Source organism: Lagopus leucura, unplaced genomic scaffold (genome assembly GCF_019238085.1).
Source record: "Lagopus leucura isolate 7727_CA_CO unplaced genomic scaffold, USGS_WTPT01 Super-Scaffold_100012, whole genome shotgun sequence".
NCBI lineage: Eukaryota > Metazoa > Chordata > Aves > Galliformes > Phasianidae > Lagopus > Lagopus leucura.
Window position 1 is genome coordinate 1,968,277 of NW_024962267.1, and position 18,443 is coordinate 1,986,719.

General features: G+C 41.8%; 1 protein-coding gene across 2 annotated transcripts in view; it reads right to left on the minus strand.

The window, feature by feature from the left end:
- COBLL1 (cordon-bleu WH2 repeat protein like 1) overlaps nt 1-16,283 on the minus strand; it is a 75,008-nt gene extending 58,725 nt beyond the window's left edge. For both annotated transcript variants that reach the window (XM_042874396.1, XM_042874395.1), the window contains exon 1: nt 15,957-16,283. In XM_042874396.1, coding sequence (XP_042730330.1) covers nt 15,957-16,000 — 44 coding nt within the window. In that variant the 5' untranslated portion in view covers nt 16,001-16,283. The remainder of the gene's footprint in view (nt 1-15,956) is intronic.
- Nucleotides 16,284-18,443: the final 2,160 nt, after the last annotated feature.

Genomic DNA, 18,443 nt, shown 5'->3' on the forward strand with positions numbered 1-18,443 from the left:
AATGTACCATTAGCTTTCTGTGGTCACATGTGGCTAATGAGTATTCCAGGTGGCTGTCATAGGAACATAACAATGAGGTAGGCTTCTGAGAACATTATAAGGCAAATTTCACTGTTAGGACTAGTCATAATTTCTCTATCTTCTTATTTTTCCATTTTTCAGCCCAAATTCAGCCCCTCCATGTCATATTCTACTTTTTTAAAATTACAGTAAGAGGAAAGGCAACTGTTCCCACGTCATAATGGGCAGATCTGCCACAAAAACAGTAGCTAGATGTTCCCCACATCCCATACTTCTTACACAGCTGAGCTAGAAATGAAGGAGAACACAAACTGAGACTAAAAAGAACAGATCTTGGGGTCCCATCATGTTTCACCATGTAGATCTCTCTGAAAAATATCAACATTTTATAGCTAAATTCCAGTTTGAAACTCTCCCTTTTGGACATTCAGGAGATATAAATCACCTTCCTATTTTGGAAACCTCTTCTCAAATATGACAGTACTACGTTTGAATCAGATATTACCAATTCTTTTTCTTTGTTTTACAAAAAAAATTGTAACATACCACAACATGAAGATACAAAACAGATCTCTCAGAGTTATCACCTTTATTTCACTGGATTTAGTGTACATAACCTCAGTGGCTGTGCCTCTTCTACAGTATTCTTTAATGTTTTAAAATAAAACTTTTGAGATTCACCACACAGTCTGCATTTCAAATACCTACCCTGCGCCCATTATCCTTCTGCTTCTATATGTTTTGGGACAGGGATTTGCACTAAAGAAGCCATAAACTGTTATTTAATGCCAGAACAGGATACACAGTTTGAAAAAAAAATGAATGAATAGTGGGGGGGAAAAAAGAAAAAAAAAAAAAAAGGACTCCTTTAATGCTACACTCTAAAAGAAATGAAAATGTTCTTTATGGAACACGCTGTTGGACTATGCAATAACGGCTGCCACGCTCAAAAACAATGACAAAAAACACCTTAAAATAAAATAAGATTATGAACAAACAGTTGGGATCCAAATTTAAGACAAAACAAATCAGTCAAATTGAAGAGAACGTCCACTGCGGCTTTAAATTACAAGAGTGACTTCCGAAATCAGGAACTAAAATAAAAACAAAAACTGGAATCTATCAGCAAAGACTCCCCACCCCGCACCCCCCAACAATTCACAGTATGCATCTTTTACAACAAACCACCTGTGACACCACATGCACACTGCAGCATAACAATATGAGTGCATGCAAAACCAACTGACTCATAATCAGACACAATGTTCATGCACAGATTACTAAATGTATCAATGCTGTGGGACCATGAAACAACTTCTGACCCATCATCAGAGAAATTCCTGTCCTTAAAAACTTTCAAACTGTGATTGAATAAGGTCCTGATCATCTTAACGTTTTTCTTTGAGCCACAGCTGACACGAGGTGACCCCACACAGCTCCCTCTAACCTAACTCCTGACTCTGTAATGCTGCACTCAAAGACAGACTCTAACCCATGCCTTCTGCTATCCACAGCTCAGCTAACCTCTGATTAATTTGTTCCAAATAAAGGAGAAAACAATTTGCATTTGCTGAAAACAGAAAAAGACATTACAGCTAAATTCTTGAATCCTGAGTAAGTCTACTAATCTAGATCAGTGCTTGCAGCATTTTTTAATTCGTAGATTCCTAAAAAGGTCTTTCAATCAGCAGATGCTAGCTTTGCAACCAATACAAACCAGCTGGAATAGGCATGTTCTCTAGCTGTTTTGTAAAAGCTCGGGGGCCACAAGCTGGTTTGGAAGCTGCTGACATAACCTTATGGCACAGTAAGGAAGGTGATAATAAAATCATTCACTCTACTTTCAGCCTTTTCATACAAGCAGCAATTCCTATTATTAAGGGGGGGGTGGGCATGTTTTATGCATTTTGGTCATGTGTTTACTGACTGATGTCCAAGCTCCATGGAGCACAGACTTTCACTTTTTGTTCTTAAAGATTTCACCTAAATACCAGAAGACTTTCACTGCAGCTAAGTGCAAGTAAGGAATCAGAAGCTTGTGTTTTATTCAGCAAACAAGTTTCAAATTTCCCAAAAGTGCTATGTAGGACGTATCATACTTACTCTCCTCTGCTTATGAAGCAGAAGCTGAAAAGCCACTTGAGCAATCCCCCTGCACTTCCTACTATCTCAGTATTGCACAAACTGCAGCAAGCATCCTTACACCAGAAGACCATTTGGAAACAGAAGCTGAGGTTTATCAATCAGGACTACGAACTGCAAACATACAGTGCAAATAATCCACATTAAATGCAATTAGCCAAAACAGGTCAGATGAAAATGGCACAGGCCAGGGTTAGCATACCTTCCATAAAACAAATCTGAACTTTTTCTGAGGACAAAGCTAACATTTACCAAGTGAAACTAGAAACAAGTGAAACTTGACCATTTTAATTAAAAGCCTTTGACAAAGCACCAGAGATGTGATGAAAAACATGTTCCTTACATTGTTGTTTTAAATCTTTATTTATTTTTATTACTATTACTAAGGCTCTTCAGAAGTGAAAACGGAAGCTTGATTAGTAAAAGAATTCATCAGAATTTATCAGCTTCCAGTACTAAATTCCTGCTTGATTTAATTCCCAGGATATCAGTTATTTTTCTGTTAATTGTAAGGTCAGAGAGGACCCTATTTAAGCAATAAGCAGCAGGAACTAAACAAACAGAAGACCGGATCTGTAATTGAAATGTGTTTCCTGGAGGAAAGGAGTAAATCAGTGCAGATAATGTACTACAGAAGAAAGGAAAAAAAAAAAAAAAAGCAAAAAGTCACATGTTCCAAAACAATCTGTTCAAAAAACTTCTCACTAGAACATAAGTAGCTCTACAAAATTAGTGCCCCATTAAGGAATTTACATACTTAGCAAGGTTTAAGTTACTAATCAAAAGCAACAGCTATTTGCTTTGTGGACAAAGAGTTGTGGTACACAACTGAAGTTACAAAACAACCTGCACAGCCACTTCTGTCTGTGTGAGTGCACATCTGAGACAAGAACTCCAGAACACAACCTCATTCAATAGCCAGTTTAAAAAAAATAATTCTGGCAGTATAGTAAAGAGGCATTCAGAGAACTGGAATAGTTCAAATAATTCTTAATGCTTTTGAAATCCACCAGTTACACGTCACATTCAGTGTTATTTCATGGCACACCTCCTGATACCAGGTTTCTGGCCTGTGGATGAGCATCATGTGTTTATATGAACAGCTGGAATTTGAAATTTGTCTTTAATGAACATAGGATATGACTACTAAAAACTGTATGTATTTTCCAAAAATCACTGGTCTCTCCTAAATCACTGCTCATCCTCATTTGATCATTGAAAGATTAAGGTTGGAAAAGAGCAGCAAGACTGCCAGCCTATCACCACCATGCCCACTAAAACATCTCCCCAGGTGTCACATACACCCTCCTTGAAAACCTCCAGGGACAGTGACCTCACTGCCTTCCTGGGCAGCCCGTTCCAATACTTCACGCTTTCTGATCTGAAATTTTTCCGAATATTCAACATAAGTCTCCCCTGGCACAACTTAAGGCCACTACCTCTTGTCCTATCACAGTTACCTGGGAAAAAGCAGCCAGCCCTCACGTCACCAACACCTCATTTTAGGCAGTTGTGGAGAGCAACAAGGTCTCCCCTGAGCCTTTTCTTCTACAGACTGACTAATCCTAGCTCCCTCAGCTGCTCCTCCAAAGGCGTGTTCCGAGTGGTTGATAAACCCCCGCTAAAGACACCAAGACATCTAATAACTGACCAACAAGTATTTTCAAATAAATTAATTTCTAACCCCAGAAAAGGTTGCCCCTCCACAAATTAGGCAGAAGTAACTGTACAAAAAAGACATCATCTCCATACGCAGCCAATTCCAGATGACGTGGCAGAGCAACACAGCTGGAACTGGCAGGACTTAACAGGCACTGGAGAACAATCCACATCCCCGTTACTAAACCACCCTTGGCCTGAATATGGGAAAGGAATTTTCTATTTCTATAATCTAAGGAGCCATAAAGAGATAAAAATAACCACTTTGTTTGTCCTATTGAATAGGGGATTAAAATAACTGGCAACGTTTTAAGTCATGCACCAGAGGTGGATTCACCAGGTCACAATTGGAAAAGGAGAACTGCCAGGCCTTGATAAGCATGGCAATTACAGTTCTTTTATATACAGAACCACTCCAAGGGAGAGCAGCTTCCTTACATAGCAATAACAGCATATCCTTTGATTTATACAGTAGTCCTCCAGCAATACAACCAACATCCTGTTTTCATCTTAAAGTACAGCTGGGTAGGTTGCCTACAGGCTTTATTTATCAGAGCTCTTCTAACCAAGTCCATTCTCATTATGAGAAACAGCACCATCCAGTTCAGCAAGCATTTCTTATCTTCCCAACTCTTTCCTTCTAAAAATTCTGATGTGGTATCTACATTTAGGTACTACATTGATCTGATATAATGAGAGTTTTGAAATAACATTTATAAACTACAGTAAAAATGCTCCCCCCACCTGGAAAGTCATGTAAAAACACCCAAGAAAATTCAGAGGAAAAGGAGTTTGTGGCTTTCAGAGGAAAGATCAGAAATACTGATTGAATGACCTAAGCTGTAAGATTTCATAAAGCCCTCAAAGCACAGATTTCCAAGATCAGGAATTAATTTTGTGAATCCTCCCCAAATTTAGAAATTTTCTCCAAATAACAGAGAATCTCAGTAAAATGCCTAAAAACATAATATTTCTATTAGATACCTCTCTGACTACTTTAAATATTTAATAGTTCTGCATCCTGTGTTACCACAAGTGAGAATTCTGCCACAAAATCACTTTTCCACACTGTTACCCATGAAGGAACTAGCCAAGAAGCATTTCGTGTATGATTTACATTCATACTCCGTGCCCTTGCAATAACTCATGAACATTCCACTTGCATGCTGTCACCTTTTAGAAAGAGAAGTATTGAGAATGCTTAACTGTTCACTAGTGCACTTGCTCAAAACAGTTTTAGAAGTTTTTCACTTGTTGAATGTAATTCACAAAAATCTTATAAAACAAGGAATGTGTTTCTAGTTATAGCAACATTTTATATTGATTTACATTCAAACAAAGGGTAAGCAGCATACCAACAGAGCATCAGTGGAAACATAAATGCTTTATCAATAGGGCAAGGTTCTCATTTAGAAAGTAATAACCCTGATTCAAGTGAACAAGAGAACTTAGAACTCGTCTGCACTAGTCAGAAAAAGGGGATGGTGTGGGGATAAAGATGGAAGACAGCCAGAAGTACCACCAGCAGAGCTACAGCAGTAGAAACTTCAGTGTCCTGAAGGTGCGTAGATCTGAACACCACCCACATCACAGCTTCTGCTATTGTCCTTAATAGTATAAGTTAAGCCAGGGACAAGCTGCAGGTAATTCATTTGCTAAAATCTCACTAAGACTTGTCCCAGTTCCCTCAAATCTACTACTGTAAACCAATGCTTCAGAGTCTGATCAAAAGGAATGCAAGTCTTGTTTTAAGATACTGAAAATAGCTGCCCATTAGCTTCTCTCAGCTTAATACTGCTATCTATGTAGATGACAGGAGAATGAGACACCAACAAGAGAGCTAAATTCACCTGAGAACTCTGTTCACTCTCACTCTACGAACTAGAACTCCATGTGCCAATGGCCCCAAACCCATTGACCTCTCCCAGTTGCCATGTTTTCTCTCCCAATAACAAGGGTTGAGTTTCAAACACCACTCAAAGACATCTGTAGAAACAGCTCTAGCTTCCTATCATGCAAGAGTTCCAGGTTGCTTCAGAACAACAACCAGAGAGCCATTAGCCATACCTAAAACAAAAACAGTCACAATTTTTCACATTTTTTTACATGGATTTGAGGTCACTGCCATACTGCAGCTACTGTAAAGAAGAAAGCCTCTCTTTGGGGCCAGAACTTCAAAGCTTACCCTTCAAAAACATCATCAAATTAAAAAGAATATCCTGAGGTGAACACAAGTAAGAGGAAAGAACAGAAAGCAATAAAAACCTTGCCAAACTTTAAAAAAAGACTTGTGTAATCATAAAAAGCTGGTTGCCAACATCTAAGTGAAGAAAAAGACTTAAAGAATCTACAACAAACTTATTACTCCACCAACTCAAGAGCAGCAGTAAATCTGCACAGCTCAGAACAAGACACAAACTCCTTTCCACCTAAGTTGTCCATATAAGACACAGTAAGGTATTCAATTACTATCAAAAGAGAGTAAGAAAAGTCCTTAGCCTGTAACAGATCTCTGAATCCTTAGAGTTGAAAGGAACATCCGAAGGCCATCTAGTCCAACTCCCGTGAAACGAACAGGGAGCAATCAGTCTCTCATAAAGAGCCATAAAACCATTCCTTTCTTGTTGTAACTCAAAACATTCGTCAATCAAAGCCACAAATGAATGCAGTGAAGATATGACTTGCTGGTACAGCCCCGTTAGTTTAAGGATGTGATTCACATCTGCTGACATCTCATGTTACTGTCAGAAGGGTGGAGCTTAAGGACTGAACTTTTACAATTCCTGCTAAAGTTTTGACATATTTCAGCTCTCCCTTCCAATCCTTAGTAAAGTATCTTTGCAAACAAACTGGAGCTCTTTCTACCGCACTGAGCACCTATTCACACGATTCCACAGACTGACTAAAGGCAACCCAGTATACAACCAAGATGTGAATCTTGATCTGACAGGATGTGGGAAAGGCCAGTAACTGTAGAGTTGTCCAAATCTCATTGCCTTTTATCGCATTTTTATGTGACTTCTAAAAACTCAACATTATTGTTTCTAATCTTGGACCCCTTGTTTACATATAAGAGAAGAATTCTTTAGATATCTAACTATTCTTCCTTTCTGAGACTGGTGCTGGCACCAACACTGTACACTTCTCAGTTAATTAGGGTAGGATTTTTGAAGGGTATTTCTATCTGAAGTTCTTCCAAGAACCTCTGACAAGCCTTTGTTTACAAAATAAACAGTTCACTGGGCGCTTCATTTCTTACTACAGATTTGTGCACCATGAGCAGGAAGAGGCAGCATCAGCTGGTCAAAGAACAGAGATTTAACACAGGAAATGCGAAGGTTACACAGTCAGGGTATCTGCTATGAAAGGCCCACTAGGCCTGTAGGCACACATCTGATGGACAAGGCCCAGCAGTTAGCAGTCACTAACTGGCAAGGCAATGGCACAGCTGAATTCACACAGGGCTGCACACAGGCTGAAGGCCTCATTAGCAATCCAAATCCTGAACCAGGTCTGAACTCAGTGTTGCTCCAGTGAGGGAGCAATAGTGATGTCCCTCACTCTCAAGTTTAAAATATCAAGCATATCCAACTTAAAGGGCAAGTTAATCTATAACCAGTGCTCACAGCATGCCATCCTCTGCCAAAGGCAGGATCAACACGGCAGGCTGGATTTTACCCACAAAGGTGAAGACTTTAAGAGAGTTTTGAGATTTCAACATGCCGACCCTGCTGTCCCCACAAGGAGGACAAGCCACACAACAGCAATGACCACAACCTGACAATCAAAACATCTAAAAAAAAGTAATTAGATGAAGTAACATTAGAAGTATTAGTCATTACCTTTTGTCTTCATATTACACAACTATAAACACAAAGCAGAACTTATTTTCATATTTCTTTTAGAAGACTTCCTAACTTCAGCTCCTGATTACACCCTATGCAAGCAAATAAGCCCATAAAATGGTTATGATCTCCTCTGCTCACTCTAGACTTTTACAGGCCTGCATTTCATTTTTAGCTATCAAAATACAAATAACCACTGCCAACATGATTACAGCAGTCTTGCAAGGTTAAATCAGTAACAGAAACATGACCAAGTTTCTCAAATAAGAAGTGCCTTACTACAGTAAAGATACAAGACAAAAATGTGGGGTTTTTTGTTTGCCTTCTTTTTAACGTAACCTCATGTCTTATAGAAATGCTTTAAACAAGGAGAAGGAGAATGTATTTTGTCTCAAATGAAATTTCAAGCTTTAGTACTAAACATGTTAATCACTAACATCCAAACTCTATATACAAACAACAGAAGCTTGAAAACAAATAGTTTTTTTTCTTGTCCTAATGCTTCTATAAACTCATACAGAATAAGGTTATGGTGTTATAAACTAAACTGGGGCCACAATTAAAGTCATACTTTATTTTTCTCAAAGCTGGATCTAAAAATACACCTGATTATCTTTTGGAACTCACAGATGTTGTACTAGTGTGACATTTCTCACCTCCTCTGCAGAGGGGGCACAGCTCCTATGGACATGCCATGGATCTTGCCATGAAATTGCTCGAGTTACCAAATGTTTGGTGTTTTTTTGTTTTGGTTTGGTTGTTTGTTTGTTTTTTTTTGTTTGCTAGTTTTTAAACTCCATCCTTCATCAATACTTGTACAAAATACTGGTTGGTTGGCATTGCATAGGATGAAATTACAGCATTTACATCCTATGTCCAAACTATTTCCAAACATTCTCAATTCTAAATAAAAACTTATTCCGGATTAAATTGCCAGCAAGCAGATTTAAAAAGCAAACAAGAACAACAACAAAGCGCCTTGCAAACCCACTGGCTAGCAGGCTTTACGTATGGGAACTACTGAACCCAGAAAAATTTTTCTGTGAGTACAAGCAGGGATGGAAAAAAGAAAAGAACCATGACAAGAAAACCATTCTTAAGCAGTATCTTAAAGACAACCACCAGAAAAAAGAAAAAAAGCACAACAATTTATTTGTCTGAATATTTCTAAAAGTATTGAGATGAAGTCATTTAATAATGTAAAGGTTTCATTCAACTTTCACAGTTCATTGCACTTCCCTCCTCTCCCTTTATTCATGTGAAACTTATAGATGAAGAGGCATTACAGCAGTGTATTTTGGGAGGAAGACTGGAAAGTTTGCAAGTGTTTGGGCAGCGGAAATATGAGAACAGTCAAAAAAAGATGCTTAGAATCAAGACAGATTCCAGCAGTTCAGACAATGATGTCAGATCCTTATTACTTTTCCAAAATACACTGCTTCAGATTCTCTCCATCTCCCTTGCCATTAACAGTCAGCTCTGAAAGACTGCTTTTATAACACTGATTTTCCACCTTGCTATTCTATGGAAGTGAACAAGCATTACCTTGTGTGCTGAGACTATCCTCACTATACCAAAGGGGAGGCAAGCAGGGGAGATATGATTGTTCTCCTTCCGTGTAGAGCAAAAAACCAAAAGTTATTTTAATTACAAAATCCTCTGACTACTGTACATATCATTTGGAAGAAAATATTCTTTCTACTCTCCCCCGAAAAAGGAAAAAAAAAACACCAAAAACAAATAAACAAAAAAGACAACAACTTAAGGAGTTGCAGGAATACAGATACACCTCCCAGGTAAAAAATGCTTTCAACACTGTTGTCACAAGACCTTGTAATCAGATAGCTCAGCAGATTATCTTCTACTTGCATTATAGCATCCAACTGTTCTGCCCTCCAGTTTGGCAGCAAACAGGGGACTAGGTTCTACAAAGGTCAAGAGCAATGCAATGATACTTAAGCATTTGACAACATTACAAATGACAAGAACTCAACTTATTGTATTTTTCCCTACTGTACTTCTAATTATCTCATTACCTACACATTGAAAATATCTGCACATTAATAACTTGCAAGCAAGCATTCATCACCCTTTTGGAACAAGCTCTCTGATGCTATATGAGCCAAAGCAGGTAACAGCCCACAAGACCAAAGTACAACATCCATGTACAGCTCAACCAGATTCCACAGCAGATCATTACCTGACGATGAAGAACAGCATGCTGCCATGCTTGGAGAGGTCTAGGGAAAGGACACCATCAAACTGGTGAGAACCCGATATCGGTATTTAACTACACGGCCTTATGGAACAGCTGAAAGAGATACTGAAGTCTTCCAGTAGATAAAAGCATAAAAATTAGCTGCTATACAACCACATACAGAGCTTTAGTCTTTGGAAGATGATCTATCCAAAGGTCTGAAATGAAAGCAGCTAAAATACCCAAGAGAAGAATTAATGCCCAAGAAATCAAAGCAAATTCAAATATGATTTCTAAAACCAACAGAGAAATTCTTTTTAGGAATACGAATGTGAAAAGGGACTTGATTCTGAAGACAAACACACAGGTTTCTAATTTTGTTATTTTGCAATGGAGTGATCTTTAGAATTAAGACATCACTTCATAGTGACAATCGGGGAGATGCAGGGCAAAGAACAAAACGCACAATCATCGGTATTTGAGAGAAAGTCAAACTCACACACAGAAATTATTTACATTATTTGGCGAGCTGGAAAGGTTCACTTAGATATATTTAAAATGTATACATATTTAGATACACGAATTTACAAAAAATCAAATTACATTTTCTAAACCAAGTGGTTATACTTACAGAACAGAGATAAATAATAACATTCAAATAAATGTGCGGGAAAAATTGTTAAGGTGCAGCTAAGAAAGTACACTTTGGAAGCTATTTCTCCAATTTAAATCTTTGATGAATTAACGCTCCCAACAACAAAACTGATGCTTTCTCGCAGGAAAAAGCTCATGCCTAGCCAAAAATATTTATGTGTTCTATTTTCTTTAACCAAAAATAGCAATCCTGACAGCTCTAGTCTTGCAGAACAGTTGACATATACAGAAGCTCCCCAGGGAGACATTTCACTCATAGGTTAGGGATGCATCTTTTACCCACACTCATCTTTTTGATCCTTTACAATCACTGAAAGATGCACAAAAATGGGAGTGCCCTTTCTGAACTTCGTAATCTCCAAGCAAATGGAAAACAAATCCAGGAACTCTTAGTTTGGTAAAGATTCCTATGGGATTGCAATCATAATGCAGAAAAAATATGTTCCCTTAACTATGAAAAAAAAGCACATTTCTACACTTAACCATCACCATGCAGATTTTAAGTTAGAATGCCCCTACTTGAACTCAAAGTAGTAAAAGTTTACTTTCATACAAAGAGTTGCACTTTTAATTATGAAACCGTATTTAGGAGAGTATTCAAGTGAAATCTCAAATTTTTAATTGCCTGTTACAAGTCAAAGCAGCGTTGCTTTTTCCCCTGCTGAGCACCCCATTGACACATGCTGCACAGTTTCCTTTTCATTGTGCTAATGCTGGGCATAGCCACAGAACTCTACAGGAGTCTAGGAGAAAACAGCTTCTTGTCATCCTCGAATGCTTTGACGTCAACTCACTGAGTTGCAGAGCAGAGTACAGCAGCAGCAAATGCTCCTGCAATGAGCAGCTCTTTCTCAAGCAGCCTGCAGCCATGTGAGCATGAAGCCAAAGCAGCAGGTCAGCTGCCGGGGAGCTAGGGAGAACCAGGTGAGAAGGAAGAAAAGACCTGTTTTAACTTGCAAGCAGCCATGAAAAAGAACACTCTGCATTCCTCGCTCTCTTAATGGAGCGGATACAACTCACACTGGCTTGTAAATTTCAAGGAAAAAAAAAAAAAAATAAAAAATCAGAACTATTTAGCTGAGCAGGCACTAAGAAGCTGCTTGGATAATTTGGGATCTGCCACTCTCCAGCATGCACAAGGCTACAACAGCAGCAGCTGGAAACGACAGCGGCCACGCAGTAACTTGCTGTAACACTGAGAAAACTTCCACACTACAGTCAAAAAACAGAAGCAGTGCTGGGCTTCCTGAAGGGAGGCCTATTTAGATGTTAGTAGATTAAAGGAGAAACCATTTGTTTGTAAGTCTGAAACATTCTTGGTGACTCAATTTACCTGTCAGATGACAGGATGACTATAAAGGTCTCCTCTGGGATCTAAGCCTTTGGATCCTTACAATGGGCCCTTTTCTTCCTCCCCCCAACACAGATGCTACTACTCAAAATAAACAGTGATCTTCAGGTCTACATGCACACTGTAGTCTCTAATAAAGTTAACAAAAGCATCCAGTAACAACAGAAAAGAAGAACTTCACATAAGATGACATTGAAACAAACCCATATTCTGGTCCAAAACACCTTTTTTCTCACATGCCTTTGAACTAATGACTAGCTCTCCTTTTTGGAAGGTAGCATCATGCTGGACAAAGCTTAGAAATAGTTGCTGATTTCTCTTTTGTATACTACCCTCCCACACAAATTTTCACTCTAGCATCCTCATTCCTTAGCCCCCTAACGTTTCCTTGATCTCATTCCCACAGCAACATACTCCAACAGGGAATGTAACTGCTACATACTCAGCTATGACTTCAGACTCAATGTTTGAATATCCAAACCAGCCACTAAACACAACAACATTCAATTTAAAGCACCACCGTGTCATGCAGCTATTCGATGTTGCCTCGGCTAAGGCAGACACATTAAAATGAACAACAAAATCACCCTGAGAAGTGTTCCATATACATTCCAAATTCAGATGACAAACAACACCCTGGAACAGGAACATTCAAGTGGCTCCTGATTGGGATCCACCCACAAAGTGGTTAACTCCCTGCTTTAAACACTCAGCAAATGCTATGGGCACAAGTTCTCAAAGTTCTTTCCATTTTGTTATTTTTCTAATTAGTTCTCCTTCATCGGGTCATGGGAACAAGAAAAAATGAGCTATTTATCTTGAATTCTTGAGCGTAAGAGATAGAGTACTTTTAAGATCGGATGGCCCACTGCACGCAGGCCAACGTACATTCTGATTCTAGAGACTGCTATTGAAAGCACAAAGGTATTGTGTTTATCCACAAGTATCTATACATGATAAAGTAGTAAGCACATCATTAGCGACAGCCAATTAATTGGAAGTAAAAATGCAGTTCCAGGCCTAACCCACATTTCACCAACTGGCAAACTTGCATTCTCCACTTTCCCCTCCAACCTGCTGCTATGGCGTGGCAGCTGACCACCTGCCCTGCTGTCAGCACTGCCCTTTCACACCACAGAGGATCTGCATTCGTACTGCAACTAATCTGTGGCCAGGCTGGGAACTGGCTCAGCTGACAAGTTGAAAGAGAGGGAGAGAGCTCAAACCAGCACTTTAAGCTTGATGCCAGACATTTTTCAACACTGAACCACAGCTGATGTCTCTGGAGATCTGTAATCTGATTGAAATTATTTGATAAAAAGAACTCAACGGTTGTATTGAGGCAAAGACACACAACAGATAAGTTAAATTTCTTGTTCTTTCTGTAAATACCCACATCTATTTCTCAAAGGCAGCTCCAACCAACTGAAAAGATTTTTGTCTTGCTCCTCTTATTAACTTCAGTATGTCCACCAGGCCAAGCTGCCAGGGAATGGAGCATAACAACACCAGAGGAGGTTCTGAAGCACCCAGGCACTGCCCCATTCTGCACTGACCTCTCTGCCTTCAGCCCTGGAGAAAAGCTGTAGCCCCCAGCTGTGTGCTCATGAGATATAGAAAAAAAGATAGAAAGTTTTTTATTGCTTTGCTAAGGCAGAACAGAAGCTGCTTTCTAAAAGTAAACATACGTATGATTAAAGGGAACAAATTAAATCATAAAATTATCATAAACCGATTAGAACTGAATTAAAAGGCATACCTCAATGTCATTCTGATATTTGAAAGAAAATAAATCTTTAGTTTACTGAAATTCAAATTTGCTCCAGTAGTTTAACAGCACCTTTACTGGCAATACTTTACAGTAAAAGTCTCTGTCAAGTAGTGAAATCCCCTTGTTAACATAAAAATTTATTTACACCAGAGGTTCAGCACTGCTCTTGTAATAGTAGGAAAACTGTGGTCAAGATGCTGGATACCACCCACCGTCATTTTTTTTTTTTTTTTATTACTTTTAAGTATTAAGACACACATTTTCCTATCATCCCGTAGCACAGTGACAACACAAAGCCAATTCAGCTCTGAACAGGAGCTCTCTGTGTCACTGGCCTGGCAGGAGTGCGCTGCCAGGAGTGCTCCTCAGACGCAAGGCAAGATGGATGAGCTATAAAACTATTAAAAGTATGTCTGGCTCATCCCAGCAGAATAAGAAAATTCCATACAGACGAGCCACAACATAACATGGAAGACAAAATTACACAGAAATTGCAAGGCTAACTAAATAGCAACACATGAAAACTCACAACACAGCGTGGCCACATCTACGCCTCCCTGGCAGTATGCATCAGTCCTACCAAGCTGTGCAGTTACCACAGATTACACCTCCTAGCTTCAAAGAACACATTTGCTGGTAACAAATTCCAGTTGTGTTTTACCAACATTCCCCACCTGGTCAGGCAGGATAGGAGGAGTCACAACGCCATGCCACAGCGTTCAGTAATGTGTTTGAACAATATTGCCATTTCAAAAACACAACGTTCCCTCTAATCTCACTCAGCAAAGAGGACTACAGCACTGCTGACTGCTCTAACGCAAGTCTATGGACCCTCGTCAGTAACTGGGAGGGAGCTGCTGGTACGCACAGATTTTTTTTGCCCAAATCCAGCATTTGGATGAGCAAAGGAGACTATCTTCAGGAAGTAATTAAGACTGGCAAGGTTGAAATCTTGTTGTAACAAGTAAGGAATGATAAGTTGATTTTCCAAGCACTAAATTATGTGGGAACAGCTGATAAAAAGCCTGAAAATACACCTGCAGGGCAAATGAAAACAAGCATTGCTGTTAGCTACAAAACTGAGACGTGAATGCTGATGGGTGCCTGAAGCCACATGAAGGGAACACGCGAGCCCTCCTGACTCGGGGAGGCCGAGCAGCAACACAGCACAGCCGGCAGCACTAGGGCAGGCCGCAGGTCTGTGGGATCTGCTGGTGTGGCCTTCACTTGTTTTTGTGTTCCAGCCCCAAGGAGAACAGAGGACCTTGAAGGCACACTGGTTTAGTGCCTTCCTAACCCGTTATCATGCTCCATCCCCGCACATTCAGTTCTTTCAACTGAACCCATGTACAGAAGACTTAGAAACGCAGTAATTATCTGTACTTAACTATACCTTCTACATTGCCTGGAGCTGTCAGCTCCACTTCTGTGTGTCCATGCATTAAAGTGGGACTGCCGGAAGGATCAAGCTGAAGAAGCACCTCGTTAATTCTCCACGTCCGCTCCACGATCCATCATTCACACTGATTTGATCACTGCTTCAAGTACCACCACCAGCTCTGAGAGCTTATAGTGCAACCAGTTAGCCAACTAACACGAAAGCTCCCAGAAAGCCTCGGCTAAAACACAAACGCCCTAAAGCCAGCCGCAGGGCGCCTGCCAGCCCCGCCGCGGGGTGAGGGCCCTCCGTCGCACACCCGAGCCCTCCTGCCGCCCCGTCCCCATCTCGCTACACGGAGATACAAAGCATCTCTTGAGAGTTCCACCTTCCGGCGGGCTGTAAGCGACTGATCGCCCGCCGGGTAGGGCTGGCGCCAGCAACCAAGCACGCCTGCCCCCGCTTCTCCCCGTACACACGCTGCGCCTTTACCTCTCAGACTCCCACCGAAGCGCTACGCCGTGCTCCGTTCTCCCACACCACCGCGGCTTCTGCACGGACAGCGGCGGTTACAGAAGGAGCCGTCCCGAGGAGCCGCTCCCCGCACCGCAATGCCGCCCGGCAGGTACTCCGCGGACGACGGGCGCGCCCTGGGCGAGGCGTGAGGGCTCGCGACGCCCTCGACCCCTCTGCCCGCAGCCCGTTCCCGGCTCAGACGGCGCCCGAGTGCCGTCGAGGAACGGAGGACCGCGCGCCATGCCCCCCTTCCCGCCCCTCCGCAGCCGTTTAACGGTCACCGCTCCATCTGCCGGCTCCACAGGGCGCCGCCGCCCGAACGCGTGGAAGGAGCCCGCGCCGTTTGGACCCGCACCGCGCGCCCTACGCGCTCCGCTCATGCCCCCCGTACCCCCCTGCTCCGAGCGATGCGCCTCGCTTACCCAGAGGACGGCAGGACGGCCGTCTGCGGAGAACAGCCAGCCATGCTTGCGGGACCCGCCTCACCTGCGCGGGGTGGGCTGCGGAAAGCGGCCCCGATCCGCCTCACCCCCGAGCGCGGGCATCCGGCTGCCTGTGCCGGGGCGGCCGCTCGCCAAACCACACCTCGAGCGGAGAAACGGGGAATGAAAACGAAAAAAAAAAACAAACCACGCGCACACACACACACACAAAAAAAAAAAAAAAAAAAAAACAACTTGGCGGCGAGAAACTTGAAACGCGGAACCCCCGCCCGCGCAGACACAGAGTCTCGCTGTTCCCGTCCCGACTCCTCCCTCCGCGGCCCGCCTCCACCCACCGGCTCCAGCCCGACGCCCGCCCGGTGCGGGACGAGCTCTCTCGGCCGCGGCCGTCAGGGCCCGCGGGGGCAGGGCCGCTCCTCTCGGCTGGAATTTTCCTCTCCCCGAGCAAACCGTCCCGGCCGCCGCCTCGGGCTCAGCCCTTCCCCATTCCTGCCAGCAGGGGCGAAGCGCCTCCAGGTGCGGACAGCCCGCGGCAGCCTGGCTGCGAGTACCGCCAGCTGTGCCGGTGTCACACCGGGTGAGCAGGAGGTGCCGGCACAGAAAACACGCAGCTCTTCTGCCCGGTAATATTTCGGCTACTGCTAAGCACAAGTAGAAAAACAGCTAGTAACAAAGTGTTTATATATTTATTTTTCTCCCTGGGGGAAGAATTAGAGTACTGCATTGAGGTATATCTGCCCTTTTTCACAGTACTTCTAGGATTAAATATGTTGGGGAAAACTACTGTAGTAGCCCCTTGTATGTGAATACTGTGCATGATCTGTGCATTGTTTAGTATGATAGTCATCCCTCTCTACTCTGCCCTGCCAAGGCCATCTGGAGTACTCTGTCTAGTACTGGGCTCAGTATTATTCAGAGCATAGCCTTAAAGCTGGGTTCAAGAAAAATGGGGAACTGCTGCAGAGTCCAGCAGCAGGCCACGAATACGATAAGAAGCCTGGGGCATCTTCTGTATGAGGAAAGGCTGACAGATCTGGGACCATTCAACCTGGAGAAGACTGAGAGGGGATCTTATCAACATTTACAAGTATCTCACTGGAGGGAGTCAAGTGGATGGAGCCAGGCTCTTTTCAGTGGTGTGCAGCAACAGAACAAGGGGCAAGTTCCATAAAACACACAAAAAATAGTAACTTTACTGTATCTGTTACAGAGCACTGGAACAGGCTGCTCAGACCTGTTGTGAAGTCTCCTTCACTAGACACATTCAAAACCTGCCCAGACACTTTTCTGCCGAACCTACTGTAGCAAACCTGCTTTAGTGGAGCAGCTGAACTCAATGATCTCTGGAGGTCCTTCCCAACACCTGTGATTGCATGATTCTACAATTCTATGATGGTAACAAAGTCTGTCTTCTTCCTCTGCGCCATTCTCACTTGCTCTGTGCTTCATCAATAAAGATTTCATTTTGCTATTGCTTTCTGTTTCTTCAATGAGATTAAATAACCCCGAAGCTTTGACGAACTCGAGAGGTTGATGACAGCCTGAATAACCACATGCCATTATCAGGCACACCCTATGAGCCTGCCTCAGTTTCAAAACCCAAAAAAAACGCACCGATGAGTCAAGGTGGATTTTCCATAGCTTTCAGAGTTCAACAAACTTATCAGAAGAATCTAAAGAACAATCTCAATGAAGACCTTACATACACATCTGATCCTTTTTGTCTTTTGATCGTCCACTCTCTTTTCTCAAATTGTTCGGCCACTTTCTAGATTAGGATGAAGGCTGAAAAGTAATCCCTCTGGATATTGACAGTTCCTGCAGTAAGGGTGGGTAACTTTTGATTATTCAGAGCATAGCCTTAAAGCATTATGTTAGTTTATGATTCCAATTAGGTACTTTTGGGGCAAAACGTTTAAGTGATCCCTTCTCCTAGATGCTCAAACTTCCACATTGCAAAGGTATGAGATAACACTATCGTGCTGCTATTTGAACTGAAGACCATTATATCTGATTATACATTAGTTAAAATAATTATGTAAGTTGGTGTAATGCTGTTATCTCTTCTAGTACACTTTACTGGACCATCAACTGATAAGAAACTGCTTTACTGTTCTCTTTAACATTTCATTTGAAAACAACTATATACTGTACAGCCTATTTCTATGGGTAAGTACTAATCCAGAATAAAGATTGCGATTAATTGAATAGCTCACATGGGCTAATAATAGAAACAAAACCAGGGAGAAAAGAGACTGTCAATATAAGAGAAATAAAGTAAAAATAGAAAACATTGCTACCAACTGAGATTTTCAATGAAGAGTGGGGATTTATCTAAAAAAGCAGTTCAGTCAGTAATGCTAATCTCATTTCAGGGGAGAGGTTATGCTTATCTTCTTACACTAGCACTTCTCTTGTTCAAACCTCAGTTGTCAACTAAGCAAGCCTGAAATGCTGATTACTAGG